Source organism: Pongo abelii, chromosome 9, assembly GCF_028885655.2.
Source record: "Pongo abelii isolate AG06213 chromosome 9, NHGRI_mPonAbe1-v2.0_pri, whole genome shotgun sequence".
Taxonomy (NCBI): domain Eukaryota; kingdom Metazoa; phylum Chordata; class Mammalia; order Primates; family Hominidae; genus Pongo; species Pongo abelii.
Window position 1 is genome coordinate 96,617,025 of NC_071994.2, and position 16,761 is coordinate 96,633,785.

The following is a 16,761-nucleotide window of genomic DNA, read 5'->3' on the forward strand; positions in this document are numbered from 1 at the left end:
TGTCTTGGTGAGCTTTCTCACAAGTGTCATTTGGTCACTTGGAATAAGAAGGAAAATAAGCTCAGAATAAATGAGTTGTTAATATGAGACAGAAAGTATAATTTTAATGTTTTAATATATCAAATATAATTAGGAATGATAATTCATCATAAAAGTAACATATGCTCATTGTGAATTTAGAAAGCTGTAAAAAAAAAAAAAAAAGTTGGGCGTAGTGGCTCATGCCTATAATCCCAGCTACTCAGGAGGCTAAGGCAGGAGGATCACTTCAGGCTAGCAGTTCAAGACCAGCCTGAGAAACATAACAAGACTCTGTCTCGCCAGGCGTGGTGGCTCACACCTGTAATCCCAGCACTTTGGGAGGCCAAGGTGGGCGGATCACCTGAGGTCACGAGTTCGAGACCAGCCTAGCCAACATGGTGAAACTCTGTCTCTACTAAAAATAGAAAAATTAGCCAGGCATGGTGGTGTGTGCCTGTAATCCCAGCTACTCGGGAGGCTGAGGCAGGGAGAATTGCCTCAACCTGGGAGACGGAGGTTGCAGTGAGCCGAGATTGTGCCACTGCACTCCAGCCTGGGTGACAGAGTGAGAGTCGGCCTCAAAAAAAAAAAAAAGACTGTCTCTAAAACAATGAAATAAAATAATAGAAGGCACTAAAAGGTACAGTACAAGTAAAAATTACTCCTTGTGCTACCATTCATAAACAACCACTGGCTACATTTTGGTGTGGTTTTTTGAGATGGGGTCTGGCTCTGTTGCAGAGGCTGGAGTGTGGTGGCGCATTCTCGGTTCATTACAACCTCCACCTCCCAGGCTCAAGCAAGCCACCCTCCCACCTCAGTCTCCTGAATAGCTGGGACTACAGGTGCCTACCACCGCGTCAGGCTAACTTTTGTAATTTTTGTAGAGACGAGGTTTCACTGTGTTGCCTAGGCTAGTCTTGAACTCCTGCGCTCAAGCGATCCACCTGCCTCAGCCTCCCAAAGTGCTGTGATTACAGGTGTAAGCCACCGCACCTTGCCCTGGTGTTTTCTTTATAGTCTCTTTTATATGCATGTTTTCCCATCTTTAGGACCACACTGTGTTTATGATTTAATATTCTTGCTTTTCCACTTAAAATAGTGGCAAAAGCATTTCTCATCACACTGGTTCTTTTCTAGGTTTTAGACCTAATATTCAAATTTCTTAAAGCATTTTATTCATAAAATAACAATTGCTACAGTTTTCCAGGAAAAAGTATATTGTGCTGACTAGTGAATGTTTTTAACAAATACGGTGAATTTTTTCTTTGATCTAAGACAGAACAACTTTAAGAAGCAAAATGAGAAAGTAGATTGTAGGAAAGCAGGGAATGGTGTCCTGTGGTGCTAAGAATTTGATTTGCCTTATCCCAACTATATTTTTCTCCCATCTGGAACTCCAAAATCCATTTTTCAGTTAAGCTGAAGGAATCTGTTGAAAATCATGCAGTGTTAAGTTATGCTGTGGAGGAAGAACATACATATTTGGGTCCAACTGTGAAGCCAGATGATAAGGTTAGTAATGTCTTAATGTTCACTCGATTTTTAGAGCTGTTTGGCTTCATATTCTCTTTTGTTTAGTTTACAGAAGCTATGTTATAACATTAAAGTCAGTGCTTTCTGAGATCTGCTTTTACTGAAGTGGATCAGTGATGAAACTAGCCAAATCTGAGCATCAGAAGGCTTTCCAGTCTGCCTGATGCATGATCTCTACATTTCTGAGAAGCAAAACTATAAAACAATGTAAAACAATAAGGGCATGTCTGGTGTGTGTATGTGTGTGTGTGTGTGTTTGTGTGTGTGTGTATGCACATGTGTTTATAAAGATAACAGCTGTAGGAATGAATGAGATTGAGGGTGAGGGGGTGCGTATGTATGTCTATGAAAGCCTAATCATTTCTGGGCAATGATGAAAAGGTTTTACTACTGATCTTTGTAACTATGATGGTTTCTACACTTGACCTGAGCTCAGAAATGACAACTGCTGGGGTTGGTGATTTGGGGTTTTCTTACATACTACTTGCTACATTGTGGTCTGATATTCCCCTTAATTTCTAGGCTAAAACACTGTCTCACGAACCATTATCTTCAGTAACTGTTTCCACTGGGAGCCTTTTAAGTTATGAAAACACGGATTTGAGCCTTACAGATCCAGGTAATAAGGTCAAAATGTTTATAAATAAGTTGAAAGACCAGCACCAGTTGAGTTGCAATACAGTGATGGAAGGAAGCATTGGGTTTTCATGATACACCATGGGGAAGTGTTTCTCTAAATCTCAAAAGTAAAGTATGGCCAGGCGTGGTACCTCACGCCTGTAATGCCAGCACCTTGAGGTGGGAGGATCGCTTGAGCCCAGAAGTTTGAGACCATCCTGGGCAGCATGGTAGAACCCCATCTCTACAAAAAAAAATACAAAAGTTAGCCAGGTGTGGTGGTATGTGCCTGTAGTCCCAGCTACTCAAGAGGCTGAGGTGAGGAGATCACTTGAGCCTGGGAGGTCAAGGCTGCAATGAGCCACAATCATGCCACTGCACTCCAGCCTGAGCAACATAGTGAAACCCTGTCTCAAAAAAAAAAAAGTAAAATATTCACACCCAGCAAAACATTCGCGCATATGGTATTCTAAACATTACTGGAAGTAACAGGGATGCTCTGTAGACCCCCAAAAATACTTTTGAGAAGCAGTTGCTGATATATTTTTCCATTCAGTGGAAACCTATCCGAGCAAATTTCATGGTTGCACTGATCTCTTAACAATACGTATTACCATGCCTCTCCACTAAAATATGTCTGTAAGGAAGTACCCAGTACAGTATGTCTGTAAGGAATATTCCATTAAAAGGAATATAGTGTCGCTGTCAATTACATTTTTTTTTTCTTTTGAGACGGAGTCTTGCTCTGTCGCCAGGCTGGAGTGCAATGGTGCGATCTCGGCTCTCCTGCCTCAGCCTCCTAAGTAGCTGGGACTACAGGTGTGCGCCACCATGCCCAGCTGATTTTTGTATTTTTAGTAGAGACGGGGTTTCACCATGTTGGCGAGATGGTCTCCATCTCTTGACCTCGTGATCCACCCGCCTCGGCCTCCCAAAGTGCTGGGATTACAGGCATGAGCCATCACGCCTGGTCTATTTACATATTTTCATTAAACTCAATTTTCAGAGTCATTTTCAGAGCACATGGATGATAGCAAGCAAGAATCTACCACCAGTAAAGAAGAGGAAACAAATATTATAAGTTCCATAGTTCCTTCAACACAAGATATTTATCAGCGGCAGAACTCTTCAGACGTTCATAAATCTCTGTTGCCTGCAGTGGATGAAACTAAATGTGGTCACACACACTTTCGGCAAATGATAGACAAGTACATTAATGAAGCAAATTTGATACCTGAAAAAACAGATTTGCAGGGTAAAATTATTTTAAAGCAATACTTTTATGTAAATTAAGTTTAAAATTTTCACCTTTCATCATTTTTAATTTTATGCAGTGATTGTTTGAGCTTCATGTTCTTATGGCCTGCTACAACACCGTTTTACCACAGAAAATATCGAGGGCATTTAGTGAGAAAGGGGATCTGGAACCAATTAGACTCACTGAGGCACATGTACAGGAGATTAATTAGCAAATCTTCCTTTACCATTGCAGAGTTAGCTATTACAGCTGAGGCAGTATTACTGATAAATAAGCAGGAGCTCAGAAATCAGACAGTTCTGGATTTGAGTCATAGCCTGACCATTTCCTAGCTGTAAAACCATGGGCAAGTTACTTTTTCATCTTTTATAAAAGAGGAATATTAGAGATTAAATAAGATAGTGCACATAAAGCACAATGTCTGGCCCATAGTAACACTGAATACAGTGAGCCTTTTTCATTTTTTAAGCTTATACTGAAGCAATGGTTACATATGTCCTATTGATCCTAATTAGCCTCGTAAAGCTGTAGAAATGGAAATTTGTATTTGTCAAAAGTTTGTTCATACCTGTAATCGTAGCACTTTGGGAGGCCGAGGTAGGAGGATTGCTTGAGCCCAGGATTTCTTTTTTTTTTTTTTTTTTTTTTTTTTTTTTTAATTTAAGCCTCTGAGATTTTAAAGTTGTTTATTGTAGCAATATAACATGGAATGGGCTGTCTAATAAAAGGTAGGATCGAGAATAATACACATATGAAGTTAATTGACAAATAATACATAGTACATGATTAAGTTTCAGCAAAAAATACCAATAATGAAAGCAGCTCTCATTTGTTAAGTGCTTAGCTAACTGCATACATTTTCTTTAGAAACAGAAGCTCAGGGAGGTTAGTGGAACTACTTAAAATAATGTAAGAAGATACAGAACTATGAACAAATCCCGGTCTTTTTGGTTTCCAAAGCTCACACTGCTTCTAGTATATTCTGGAAAGAGTGCTGCAAAGGGATCACACTTCAATCCTATTTTCTTTCTTTCCTTTTCTCTTCTTTCCCATTTCTACTTTTTCCTCCTTTCTCCCTTTTCTCACTTCTTTAATTTCTTTTTCCCTCCCTTTATTTTTCCCTACTTTCTACCTTCTCATTTTATCCAGATATTTATTGTGCATTTTCTTTATGCCCATGTAAGAGGTGTGGACTTTTCCTCAGTGTTGTCTTCCCATTACTATTCCTTGGCTGAAGTAATTCTTTAATCTCTCCTCTTCAGCCCTGTTTTTCTGTTTGTTTGTTTGTTTTCTGTGATTTTCTTTCTAGCTATCACTGCCTTACAAAATTGGACACCAACTCTCAGCCAAATAATTTACAGCATTATATTATTTTCTTTCCATCTTGGTTCTTTTCACACTTGGCTAACTGCAAAGTTGAACATAACCTCTTATATTTTCAAGAACCATGTTAATGCCTACAACTAGGAAAAAGCAAAAAGAAGTTTTAAAAGACGGCAATAAAGAAATTAGTGTTGAAAGACAGTACAAAAGTAGTGATAATAAATTGCATGGTTTTCTTCTCAATGTCTGCTAGAATTTTCTCATTAGTCAGTTAGGTTAGACTCAGATGTTTTGCCTTTTCTCAATAGAATCAGCTCTTCCTGCACCAAATTGGCATAACACTATGTGAAGATCACCAGAGTTAAAGCCAAATTTGAGTTATGGAGTTACAGTCTCTTACATAACTCATTCAATTCTTTTTTTTTTTTTTTTTTTTTTTCTTTTTTTTTTTTTTCTTTTATTATTATTATTATTATTATTATTATTATTATACTTTAGGTTTTATGGTACATGTGTGCAATGTGCAGGTAAGTTACATATGTATACATGTGCCATGCTGGTGCGCTGCACCCACCAACTCGTCATCTAGCATTAGGTATATCTCCCAATGCTATCCCTCCCCCCTCCCCCCACCCCACAACAGTCCCCAGAGTGTGATGTTCCCCTTCCTGTGTCCATGTGTTCTCATTGTTCAATTCCCACCTATGAGTGAGAATATGCGGTGTTTGGTTTTTTGTTCTTGCGATAGTTTACTGAGAATGATGATTTCCAATTTCATCCATGTCCCTACAAAGGACGTGAACTCATCATTTTTTATGGCTGCATAGTATTCCATGGTGTATATGTGCCACATTTTCTTAATCCAGTCTATCATTGTTGGACATTTGGGTTGGTTCCAAGTCTTTGCTATTGTGAATAATGCCGCAATAAACATACGTGTGCATGTGTCTTTATAGCAGCATGATTTATAGTCCTTTGGGTATATACCCAGTAATGGGATGGCTGGGTTGAATGGAATTTCTAGTTCTAGATCCCTGAGGAATCGCCACACTGACTTCCACAATGGTTGAACTAGTTTACAGTCCCACCAACAGTGTAAAAGTGTTCCTATTTCTCCACATCCTCTCCAGCACCTGTTGTTTCCTGACTTTTTAATGATTGCCATTCTAACTGGTGTGAGATGGTATCTCATTGTGGTTTTGATTTGCATTTCTCTGATGGCCAGTGATGGTGAGCATTTTTTCATGTGTTTTTTGGCTGCATAAATGTCTTCTTTTGAGAAGTGTCTGTTCATGTCCTTTGCCCACTTTTTGATGGGGTTGTTTGTTTTTTTCTTGTAAATTTGTTGGAGTTCATTGTAGATTCTGGATATTAGCCCTTTGTCAGATGAGTAGGTTGCGAAAATTTTCTCCCATTTTGTAGGTTGCCTGTTCACTCTGATGGTGGTTTCTTTTGCTGTGCAGAAGCTCTTGAGTTTAATTAGATCCCATTTGTCAATTTTGGCTTTTGTTGCCATTGCTTTTGGTGTTTTAGACATGAAGTCCTTGCCCATGCCTATGTCCTGAATGGTAATGCCTAGGTTTTCTTCTAGGGTTTTTATGGTTTTAGGTCTAACATTTAAGTCTTTAATCCATCTTGAATTGATTTTTGTATAAGGTGTAAGGAAGGGATCCAGTTTCAGCTTTCTACATATGGCTAGCCAGTTTTCCCAGCACCATTTATTAAATAGGGAATCCTTTCCCCATTTCTTGTTTTTGTCAGGTTTGTCAAAGATCAGATACTTGTAGATATGTGGCATTATTTCTGACGGCTCCGTTCTGTTCCATTGATCTATATCTCTGTTTTGGTACCAGTACCATGCTGTTTTGGTTACTGTAGCCTTGTAGTATAGTTTGAAGTCAGGTAGTGTGATGCCTCCAGCTTTGTTCTTTTGGCTTAGGATTGACTTGGCGATGCGGGCTCTTTTTTGGTTCCATATGAACTTTAAAGTAGTTTTTTCCAATTCTGAGAAGAAAGTCATTGGTAGCTTGATGGGGATGGCATTGAATCTGTAAATTACCTTGGGAAGGATGGCCATTTTCATGATATTGATTCTTCCTACCCATGAGCATGGAATGTTCTTCCATTTGTTTGTATCCTCTTTTATTTCCTTGAGCAGTGGTTTGTAGTTCTCCTTGAAGAGGTCTTTCACATCCCTTGTAAGTTGGATTCCTAGGTATTTTATTCTCTTTGAAGCAATTGTGAATGGGAGTTCACTCATGATTTGGCTCTCTGTTTGTCTGTTATTGATGTATAAGAATGCTTGTGATTTTTGCACGTTGATTTTGTATCCTGAGACTTTGCTGAAGTTGCTTATCAGCTTAAGGAGATTTTGGGCTGAGACAATGGGGTTTTCTAGATATACTATCAATCATGTCATCTGCAAACAGGGACAATTTGATTTCCTCTTTTCCTAATTGAATACCTTTGATTTCCTTCTCCTGCCTAATTGCCCTGGCCAGAACTTCCAACACTATGTTGAATAGAAGTGGTGAGAGAGGGCATCCCTGTCTTGTGCCAGTTTTCAAAGGGAATGCTTCCAGTTTTTGCCCATTCAGTATGATATTGGCTGTGGGTTTGTCATAAATAGCTCTTATTATTTTGAGATACGTCCCATCAATTCCTAATTTATTGAGAGTTTTTAGCATGAAGGGTTGTTGAATTTTGTCAAAGGCCTTTTCTGCATCTATTGAGATAATCGTGGTTTTTGTCTTTGGTTCTGTTTATATGCTGGATTACATTTATTGATTTGCGTATATTGAACCAGCCTTGCATCCCAGGGATGAAGCCCACTTGATCATGGTGGATAAGCTTTTTGATGTGCTGCTGGATTCTGTTTGCCAGTATTTTATTGAGGATTTTTGCATCAATGTTCATCAAGGATATTGGTCTAAAATTCTCTTTTTTTGTTGTGTCTCTGCCAGGCTTTGGTATCAGGATGATGCTGGCCTCATAAAATGAGTTAGGGAGGATTCCCTCTTTTTCTATTGATTGGAATAGTTTCAGAAGGAATGGTACCAGCTCCTCCTTGTACCTCTGGTAGAATTCGGCTGTGAATCCATCTGGACCTGGACTTTTTTTGGTTGGTAAGCTATTGATTATTGCCACAATTTCAGCTCCTGTTATTGGTCTATTCAGAGATTCAACTTCTTCCTGGTTTAGTCTTGGGAGGGTGTATGTGTCGAGGAATTTATCCATTTCTTCTAGATTTTCTAGTTTATTTGCATAGAGGTGTTTGTAATATTCTCTGACGGTAGTTTGTATTTCTGTGGGATCGGTGGTGATATCCCCTTTATCATTTTTTATTGCATCTATTTGATTCTTCTCTCTTTTTTTCTTTATTAATCTTGCTAGCGGTCTATCAATTTTGTTGATCCTTTCAAAAAACCAGCTCCTGGATTCATTTATTTTTTGAAGGGTTTTTTGTGTCTCTATTTCCTTCAGTTCTGCTCTGATTTTAGTTATTTCTTGCCTTCTGCTAGCTTTTGAATGTGTTTGCTCTTGCTTTTCTAGTTCTTTTAATTGTGATGTTAGGGTGTCAATTTTGGATCTTTCCTGCTTTCTCTTGTGGGCATTTAGTGCTATAAATTTCCCTCTACACACTGCTTTGAATGCATCCCAGAGATTCTGGTATGTTGTGTCTTGGTTCTCATTGGTTTCAAAGAACATCTTTATTTCTGCCTTCATTTCGTTATGTACCCAGTAGTCATTCAGGAGCAGGTTGTTCAGTTTCCACGTAGTTGAGCGGTTTTGAGTGAGATTCTTAATCCTGAGTTCTAGCTTGATTGCACTGTGATCTGAGAGACAGTTTGTTACAATTTCTGTTCTTTTACATTTATTGAGGAGAGCTTTACTTCCAAGTATATGGTCAATTTTGGAATAGGTGTGGTGTGGTGCTGAAAAAAATGTATAGTCTGTTGATTTGGGGTGGAGAGTTCTGTAGATGTCTATTAGGTCTGCTTGGTGCAGAGCTGAGTTCAATTCCTGGGTATCCTTGTTGACTTTCTGTCTCGTTGATCTGTCTAATGTTGATAGTGGGGTGTTAAAGTCTCCCATTATTAATGTGTGGGAGTCTAAGTCTCTTTGTAGGTCACTCAGGACTTGCTTTATGAATCTGGGTGCTCCTGTATTGGGTGCATATATATTTAGGATAGTTAGCTCTTCTTGTTGAATTAATCCCTTTACCATTATGTAATGGCCTTCTTTGTCTCTTTTGATCTTTGTTGGTTTAAAGTCTGTTTTATCAGAGACTAGGATTGCAACCCCTGCCTTTTTTTGTTTTCCATTTGCTTGGTAGATCTTCCTCCATCCTTTTATTTTGAGCCTATGTGTGTCTCTGCACGTGAGATGGGTTTCCTGAATACAGCACACTGATGGGTCTTGAGTCTTTATCCAGTTTGCCAGTCTGTGTCTTTTAATTGGAGCATTTAGTCCATTTACATTTAAAGTTAATATTGTTATGTGTGAATTTGATCCTGTCATTATGATGTTAGCTGGATATTTTGCTCGTTAGTTGATGCAGTCTCTTCCTAGTCTCGATGTTCTTTACATTTCGGTATGATTTTGCAGTGGCTGGTACCGGTTGTGCCTTTCCATGTTTAGCGCTTCCTTCAGGAGCTCTTTTAGGGCAGGCCTGGTGGTGACAAAATCTCTCAGCATTTGCTTGTCTGTAAAGTATTTTATTTCTCCTTCACTTATGAAGCTTAGTTTGGCAGGATATGAAATTCTGGGTTGAAAATTCTTTTCTTTAAGAATGTTGAATATTGGCCCCCACTCTCTTCTGGCTTGTAGGGTTTCTGCCGAGAGATCCGCTGTTAGTCTGATGGGCTTCCCTTTGATGGTAACCCGACCTTTCTCTCTGGCTGCCCTTAACATTTTTTCCTTCATTTCAACTTTGGTGAATCTGACAATTATGTGTCTTGGAGTTGCTCTTCTCGAGGAGTATCTTTGTGGCGTTCTCTGTATTTCCTGAATCTGAATGTTGGCCTGCCTTGCTAGATTGGGGAAGTTCTCCTGGATAATATCCTGCAGAGTGTTTTCCAACTTGTTTCCATTCTCCCCGTCACTTTCAGGTACACCAATCAGACGTAGATTTGGTCTTTTCACATAGTCCCACATTTCTTGGAGGCTTTGCTCGTTTCTTTTTATTCTTTTTTCTCTAAACTTCCCTTCTCGCTTCATTTCATTCATTTCATCTTCCAGGGCTGATACCCTTTCTTCCATTTGATCGCATCGGCTCCTGAGGCTTCTGCATTCTTCACGTAGTTCTCGAGCCTTGGTTTTCAGCTCCATCACCTCCTTTAAGCACTTCTCTGTATTGGTTATTCTAGTTATACATTCTTCTAAATTTTTTTCAAAGTTTTCAACTTCTTTGCCTTTGGTTTGAATATCCTCCCGTAGCTCGGAGTAATTTGATCGTCTGAAGCCTTCTTCTCTCAGCTCGTCAAAGTCATTCTCTGTCCAGCTTTGTTCCGTTGCTGGTGAGGAACTGCGTTCCTTTGGAGGAGGAGAGGTACTCTGGTTTTTAGAGTTTCCAGTTTTTCTGCTCTGTTTTTTCCCCATCTTTGTGGTTTTATCTACTTTTGGTCTTTGATGATGGTGATGTACAGATGGGTTTTTGGTGTGGATGTCCTTTCTGTTAGTTTTCCTTCTAACAGACAGAACCCTCAGCTGCAGGTCTGTTGGAGTACCTGGCCGGCCGTGTGAGGTGTCAGTCTGCCCCTGCTGGGGGGTGCCTCCCAGTTAGGCTGCTCGGGGGTCAGGGGTCAGGGACCCACTTGAGGAGGCAGTCAGCCCGTTCTCAGATCTCCAGCTGCGTGCTGGGAGAACCACTGCTCTCCTCACAGCTGTCAGACAGGGACATTTAAGTCTGCAGAGGTTACTGCTGTCTTTTTGTTTGTCTGTGTCCTGCCCCCAGAGGTGGAGCCTACAGAGGCAGGCAGGCCTCCTTGAGCTGTGGTGGGCTCCACCCAGTTCAAGCTTCCAGGCTGCTTTGTTTACCTAAGCGAGCCCGGGCAATGGCGGGCGCCCCTCCCCCAGCCTCGCTGCCGACTTGCTGTTTGATCTCAGACTGCTGTGCTAGCAATCAGCGAGACTCCGTGGGCGTAGGACCCTCTGAGCCAGGTGCGGGCTATACTCTCCTGGGGCACCGTTTCCTAAGCCCTTTGGAAAAGCACAGTATTCGGGTGGGAGTGGCCCGATTTTCCAGGTGCCGTCTGTCACCCCTGGAAGGGGAACTCCCTGACCCCTTGCGCTTCCCGAGTGAGGCAATGCCTCGCCCCTGCTTCGGCTGGCGCACGGTGCGCTCACCGACTGACCTGCGCCCACTGTCTGGCACTCCCTAGTGAGATGAACACGGTACCTCAGATGGAAATGCAGAAATCACCCGTCTTCTGCGTCGCTCGCGCTGGGAGCTGTAGACCGGAGCTGTTCCTATTCGGCCATCTTGGCTCCTCCCCCCGAGCCCAGGATTTCAAAATCAGCCTGGGCAACACTGAGACCCCATCTCTATTTAAAAAAAAAAAAAAAAAAAAAAAAATTTAAACAATTAATTAAATTAAATTTCTCTAAAAATAAAACTTAAATAATTTTGGTCACTGAGAGGATCCATCCATATTTTGGGCCTTTGAAATAATCACGATAGGACTTAACTTTAAAGCATCTGCTGATCATGGGGGAAAAACTGAAGTTTTTGTTACACCGGAGTTACCTGAAAATAAGCGTTTATGAATATGTTCTTAATACTCCTTTTCTAGTGTTTACCTTAAAAATAAATTTATGATTTTTTTTTCCCTCAAAAATTCCAACAGTTGACCTTGACTTTCCAGAATTGGAACACATTTTTCCTAATTTGCATCGTCAGCTGTTTAAACCCTTAGAACCACATCCAGATTTTGACTTATCATCATCATCCTCTGGGATTTCTCCAGACAACAGAGACTTTTACCAGGTATATTAAAGTAGATGTCCCATTGCAGTGAATATCTAAAAATAGTTTTAAGCCATTTCTTCTACTGGAACAAAAGTTCTTCTAAACCTTTACCTAGAATCACATGGAAGTCCGGGCACAGTGGCTCACACCTGTAATCCCAGCACTTTGAGAGCCCAAGGCGGGCAGATCACTTGAGGCCAAGAGTTTGAGACCAGCCTGGCCAACATGGCAAAACCCTGTCTCTACTGAAAATACAAAAATTAGCCAGGTGTCGTGGTGCGCTCCTGTAGTCCCAGCTACTCGGGAGGCTGAGGTGGGAGGACCGCTTGAGCCCAGGAGGCGGAGGCTGCAGTGAGCTGAGATCGTGCCACTACACTCCAGTCTGGGTGACAGAGCCAGACCCTGTCTTTAAAAAAAGAAACAAACAACAAAAAAAGCATCACGTGGAAAACTTAAATAAAAAATAAAAATAAATCCTATTGCCCAGACTACACCCTAGACCAATTAAAGCAGAGTTTCTGGGAGTGCTCAGATAGTACTAATTATTATTATTTTTTAAGCTCCCTAAGTGATTCTAATATGGAACCAACTTTGAAAACAGCTGCACTGGGCCGGGTGCAGTGGCTCACGCCTGTAATCCCAGCACTTTGGGAGTCTGAGGCGGGTGGATTGCTTGAGGCCAGGAGTTTGAGATCAGCCTGGCCAACATGGTGAAATCCCATCTCTACTAAAAAACACAAAAATTAGCTGGGTGTGATGGCATGCCTGTAGTCCTAGCTACTTGGGAGGCTGAGAACCGCTTGAACCTGGGAGGCAGAGGTTGCAGTGAGCTGAGATCGTGCCACTGCACTCCAGCCTGGACAACATAGTGAGACCCCATCTCAAAAAAAAAAAAAAAAAAAAAAAGAAGAGAAAGAAAACAGCTGCATTAGAATTTTGTTTGTCCCATCCACCTGTCTCCACCTAGGGAGTATGATGCCATAAAAGGCTTAATAACAACTTTTAATTGTGGAACATATTTAAACAGTAAAGTAAATACAATTTTGCAAAATTTAAAGTATCTTCCTACACAGTCAAAGGAGCTGAGATTTAAAGCTGAGTCTTTTTGCTTCCACTTCCTGATAGCCTGACATTTTAAAGTCTCTTTCATATTGATTGAAAAGAACTGGATTTGAAAAAGCAAATCATTACTGTCATAGTGAAGTGGTAATTAAGGAAGAGTAATACCAAAGGAACACAATGATTATTGTTTCAATTGGTAATACCTAATCAGTATTTCAGCCTTTCCCTTTTGTTTCCTGCCAGAGATCAGATTCTTCATCTGAAAGCCACCATGCTACTGGATCATCCAAAAGTACAGTTTATTTCACAGCGCTGAGGACGACCAGTGTGCATTCTTCTCTTAACACAAGCCCGAATCAACAACCTGACACGAACTTGGCTCATGTTGGAGCTCACAGTTTTGCTACAGAAAATATTATTGGGGGTATATATGACTAAGTTAGAAAAAGTTAATTTTTCCATGATTTTTTACATCCATTTCCTTAGAAATTAAGCCTAGCACCTCTTGGTTTGTCTTCACCCCTGCTCTCACCCCTATCCTGGGTGTTAAAAAATATTTAAATTACAGAAGTAATACATGCATTTTTTTAAACAATACTGAACATTATGAAATAAAAGGAAAAGTGTTGCCTCTTGTTCCTCAATTTCCCTGCTTCAATCATTATGTGATAGTGAACAGTTTAAGTATTCTTTTTTTTTTTTTGGAGACTGAGTTTCACTCTTGTTGTCCAGGCTGGCGTGCAGTGGTGCGATCTTGGCTCACTGCAACCTCCACCTCCTGGGTTCAAGTGATTCTCCTGCCTCACTCAGCCTCCGAAGTAGCTGGGATTACAGGCATGTGCCACCACACCCAGCTAATTTTCTATTTTTAGTAGAGATAGGGTTTCACTATGTTGGTCAGGCTGGTCTAGAACTCCCAACCTTAGATGATCCACTAATCTTGGCCTCCCAAAGTGCTGGGATTACAGACGTGAGCCACCACACCCAGCCGGTTTAAGTATTCTTCTTAGGCCAAGTATAGTGGCTCACGCCTGTAATCCCAGCACTTCGGGAGGCTGAGGCAGGAGGATCCCTGGAGCCCAAGAGTTCAAGACCAGCCTGGGCAACATAGAAAGCAAGTATTCTTCTTGAGCCTTTTGTACAAATGATTATATATACACACATACATACATAATTGAGATACACAAGGATGTACAAATTATATATACACACATAGATACTTGAGATACACGTGGACACTTTATTCTCTTTTCTGTTACTAAAGTCTTATTCAGTTCTTATAGAGGAAAAAATCCTCAGTTTATAGCCATATTGTCCTTATTAAATATTAAAAAATACTTGGTGTGAGCAGCTGTAGTTTGAGAAATCACTGTGACCATCCTTATCTTTGTATTCATGTTTATACACATCAGCTTTTATGCCTAAAATTGTAGGTTACTTGCAATTGGATGATAAACTATTAGAGACTGTTAGTATCCAATTTTTATAACATGTAACGATGATTAACTGATTTTTAAATTTCTTAATGCAGGATCTGAACAATGTTTTGAACAGCTTCAGCCAGAATATTCTTCACAGGAGGAGAGCCAGCATGCTGATCTGCCAAGTATTTTTAGCATTGAAGCAAGAGGTTCTTCCCAAGGCATGAAAAATCAGAACTATCCCTCTGAAGAACATACTGAAATATTACAAAACAAGAAAAAAAGTGTTCATTTCCAGCTTTCTGTAGGAAACTTAAGTTCAGTCTACAGTTCATCTGATGAAGCTAATGTATTTGATCAGTTAAATGTACAGCATAGCACTCCATGTGGTTCTAACTCTAGTGAGTGCTCAACAAAACACCAACTAGAAAGCAAAAAGGAAAGTATGGGCTTTGAAGAACTACCAAAAAGAGGGGTTGTTACAATGTTACAAAGTCAAGGACTCATTGAAGATAATAAAAATGAAACTTGTAGGGTTTTAGACATAAATCCACAGGTAGAGGAAATTGACTCTCGATTATGTGTAAGAACAGTGGAGATGGGCACTTCAATTCAGGCACCATATTCCTTAACTACTCAAAATGAAAAATATTTTGAGAATTCAGCTAAAACAGACATTCCAAAAATCACCAAAAAACTATCTCAACTAGGAGAATCAGAGCTTTTTGCAAGTTCCGGATCATTTTCATTACAGAGCTCTATACCAGTGTGGGTAAGTGAAATCAGTGTTGTATAAATAACATTTAAGTTCCTTTTTGGGAAAAAATTTTTTCTTTTAAAATTAGAGATGAAGATCCCACTATGTTACCCAGGCTGAACTCAAACTCCTAGGATCAAGGGATCCTCCTGCCTCAACTTCCCAAGTAGTTTGGACACACCACAATGCCTGGCAGGAAAAACTTGAAACAAAATACAAGCAAAACTGCTTGTTAATATTCTATCCAGCTTGTGATCACTGGAAATATCCAGCATAATGAAGAAACTTAAAAATTTGAAAACTGTCTTCTGAGAGTATTTTACAAAAGATCCTTTTTCTCCCAATTCAGATATCCTTTCTCCAACTTCCCTGAAAAATGGTGGTTCTGCCTGTGCTTCAGCACTTTCAGTGTTGAGCCTCATTCCAGTGCTCAACAGTGCTCAACAGTGCTCAACTTATCCATTATTGGAATAAGTATTGGAAACCTGCTCCTCATACTAAGCAACTTATAATCTGCTTGCTTTCAACACCAGTCAACTGGTGACTGGTTTTCATCTAGCAATATGTGCAGTTTATCCTTCCACAAATAAACAGATTGAAAATAAGAATTACAACTAAACCACGTTTTATTTGGCTGCTTTTGTTCTTGTTCAGTGTTTAGACTCTTCTTTTGAAACAGTTATTATCTGTTAGCAGTCAGTGGCCCACATTTGGTAGCAGCCCAGTCAACCCCTGCTCCCTTTAGAGAGGATACAGTTCTGCACAGCCCCAGCCAACCTGCATTTATATTTTTTGCCCAACACTACAAGCATTTAGGTTTGTAATCATTGTGGTAGATAACTTTCAGTCCGTTGTCACACTATTTCATCCCCTCCCCAGTCGGCTCCAGTATTTCTACAACCGAATGCTGGAGTTATGGAAGCCTAAGCAAATCTGATCTGTTGGTCTTTGCCAATTATTGCTTTTCTTCCTCCATTTTCACATTTATATACACTTGCAAAAAATGTGCATTATATACAAAACGATTAGTTTTTTTTTTAAGTCTTTTAAGGCTGTTTTGACATGGTTTTCCTTTTAATTGTGGTTCACAGGAAACAGAAATTGGCCATGGTATAATGGAAGAACCAGAACTTACTTTAGTAAGCACCACTGATACCATTATTGCTGAAATGGATTTTGCAAATTTAACCCTAGAAGAGAAGAGCGAGAGTGAAGCAAAAAGCTTCTTTGAGGTAAATTTAAGCATTCCTTCTATTTTATTCCATTACGAGCAAACCAGTTGATTGTCTCTTACAACTTAGAAGGTACTCATTGGAGGGAATTATGCTATGCATTTAACTAACCCGACACTCCCACCAGCTCTCAATTTGTCTTAAACCTTCACTATTCTGTCAGCCACTGTGCATTTCTTTTAATCCCCACTCTAATTTATGCCTGTCTCCAAGACTAGCAGAACTAATCTTATTATACAGCTAGTGTTAGGGTGCCAAGTTGGAAGTTTTACCAAAACTTATTCCCAGATATTGAAAAATGACTTCAGAACAACTGGTAACTTTACTAGGGGAGTAGGGAGGCAATAAGAATAAAGCTATCTAAACAGAGGCCTAGAGGTATGAGGGCAGTGGAGCCTGAGCCCAGTTCAAGACCAGCCTGGGCAACAAGGCAAAACCCAATCGCTACAAAAAATACAAAAATCAGGCATGGTGGCAGGTCTCTGTAGACCCAGCTAAGATTGAGGCTGCAGTGAGCTGTGATCATGCCGCCGCACTCTAAACTGACAACAGAGCAAGACCCG

General features: G+C 40.2%; 1 protein-coding gene and 2 non-coding genes across 18 annotated transcripts in view; all 3 read left to right on the forward strand.

Annotated features, from left to right (window-relative positions):
* CEP295 (centrosomal protein 295) overlaps positions 1-16,761 on the forward strand; it is a 75,868-nt gene that overhangs the window by 58,122 nt on the left and 985 nt on the right. For 8 of the 16 annotated variants that reach the window (XM_024255922.2, XM_054524927.1, XM_054524929.1 and 5 more), the window contains 7 exons: positions 1,439-1,536; positions 2,080-2,176; positions 3,182-3,430; positions 11,605-11,744; positions 13,032-13,212; positions 14,320-14,981; positions 16,058-16,198. In XM_024255922.2, coding sequence (XP_024111690.2) covers positions 1,439-1,536; positions 2,080-2,176; positions 3,182-3,430; positions 11,605-11,744; positions 13,032-13,212; positions 14,320-14,981; positions 16,058-16,198 — 1,568 coding nt within the window. Of the gene's footprint in view, positions 1-1,438; positions 1,537-2,079; positions 2,177-3,181; positions 3,431-11,604; positions 11,745-13,031; positions 13,213-14,319; positions 14,982-16,057; positions 16,199-16,761 lie in introns of those variants that run through there. The other 8 variants (XM_054524930.1, XM_063711327.1, XM_054524931.1 and 5 more) reach the window with 5 other exon arrangements.
* On the forward strand, positions 1,666-1,745 carry LOC112135642 (small nucleolar RNA U2-19). Its single transcript, XR_002916900.1, has one exon. It is a non-coding gene; the product is annotated as a small nucleolar RNA U2-19 (small nucleolar RNA).
* Positions 1,923-1,992, forward strand: LOC112135641 (small nucleolar RNA U2-30). Its single transcript, XR_002916899.1, has one exon. It is a non-coding gene; the product is annotated as a small nucleolar RNA U2-30 (small nucleolar RNA).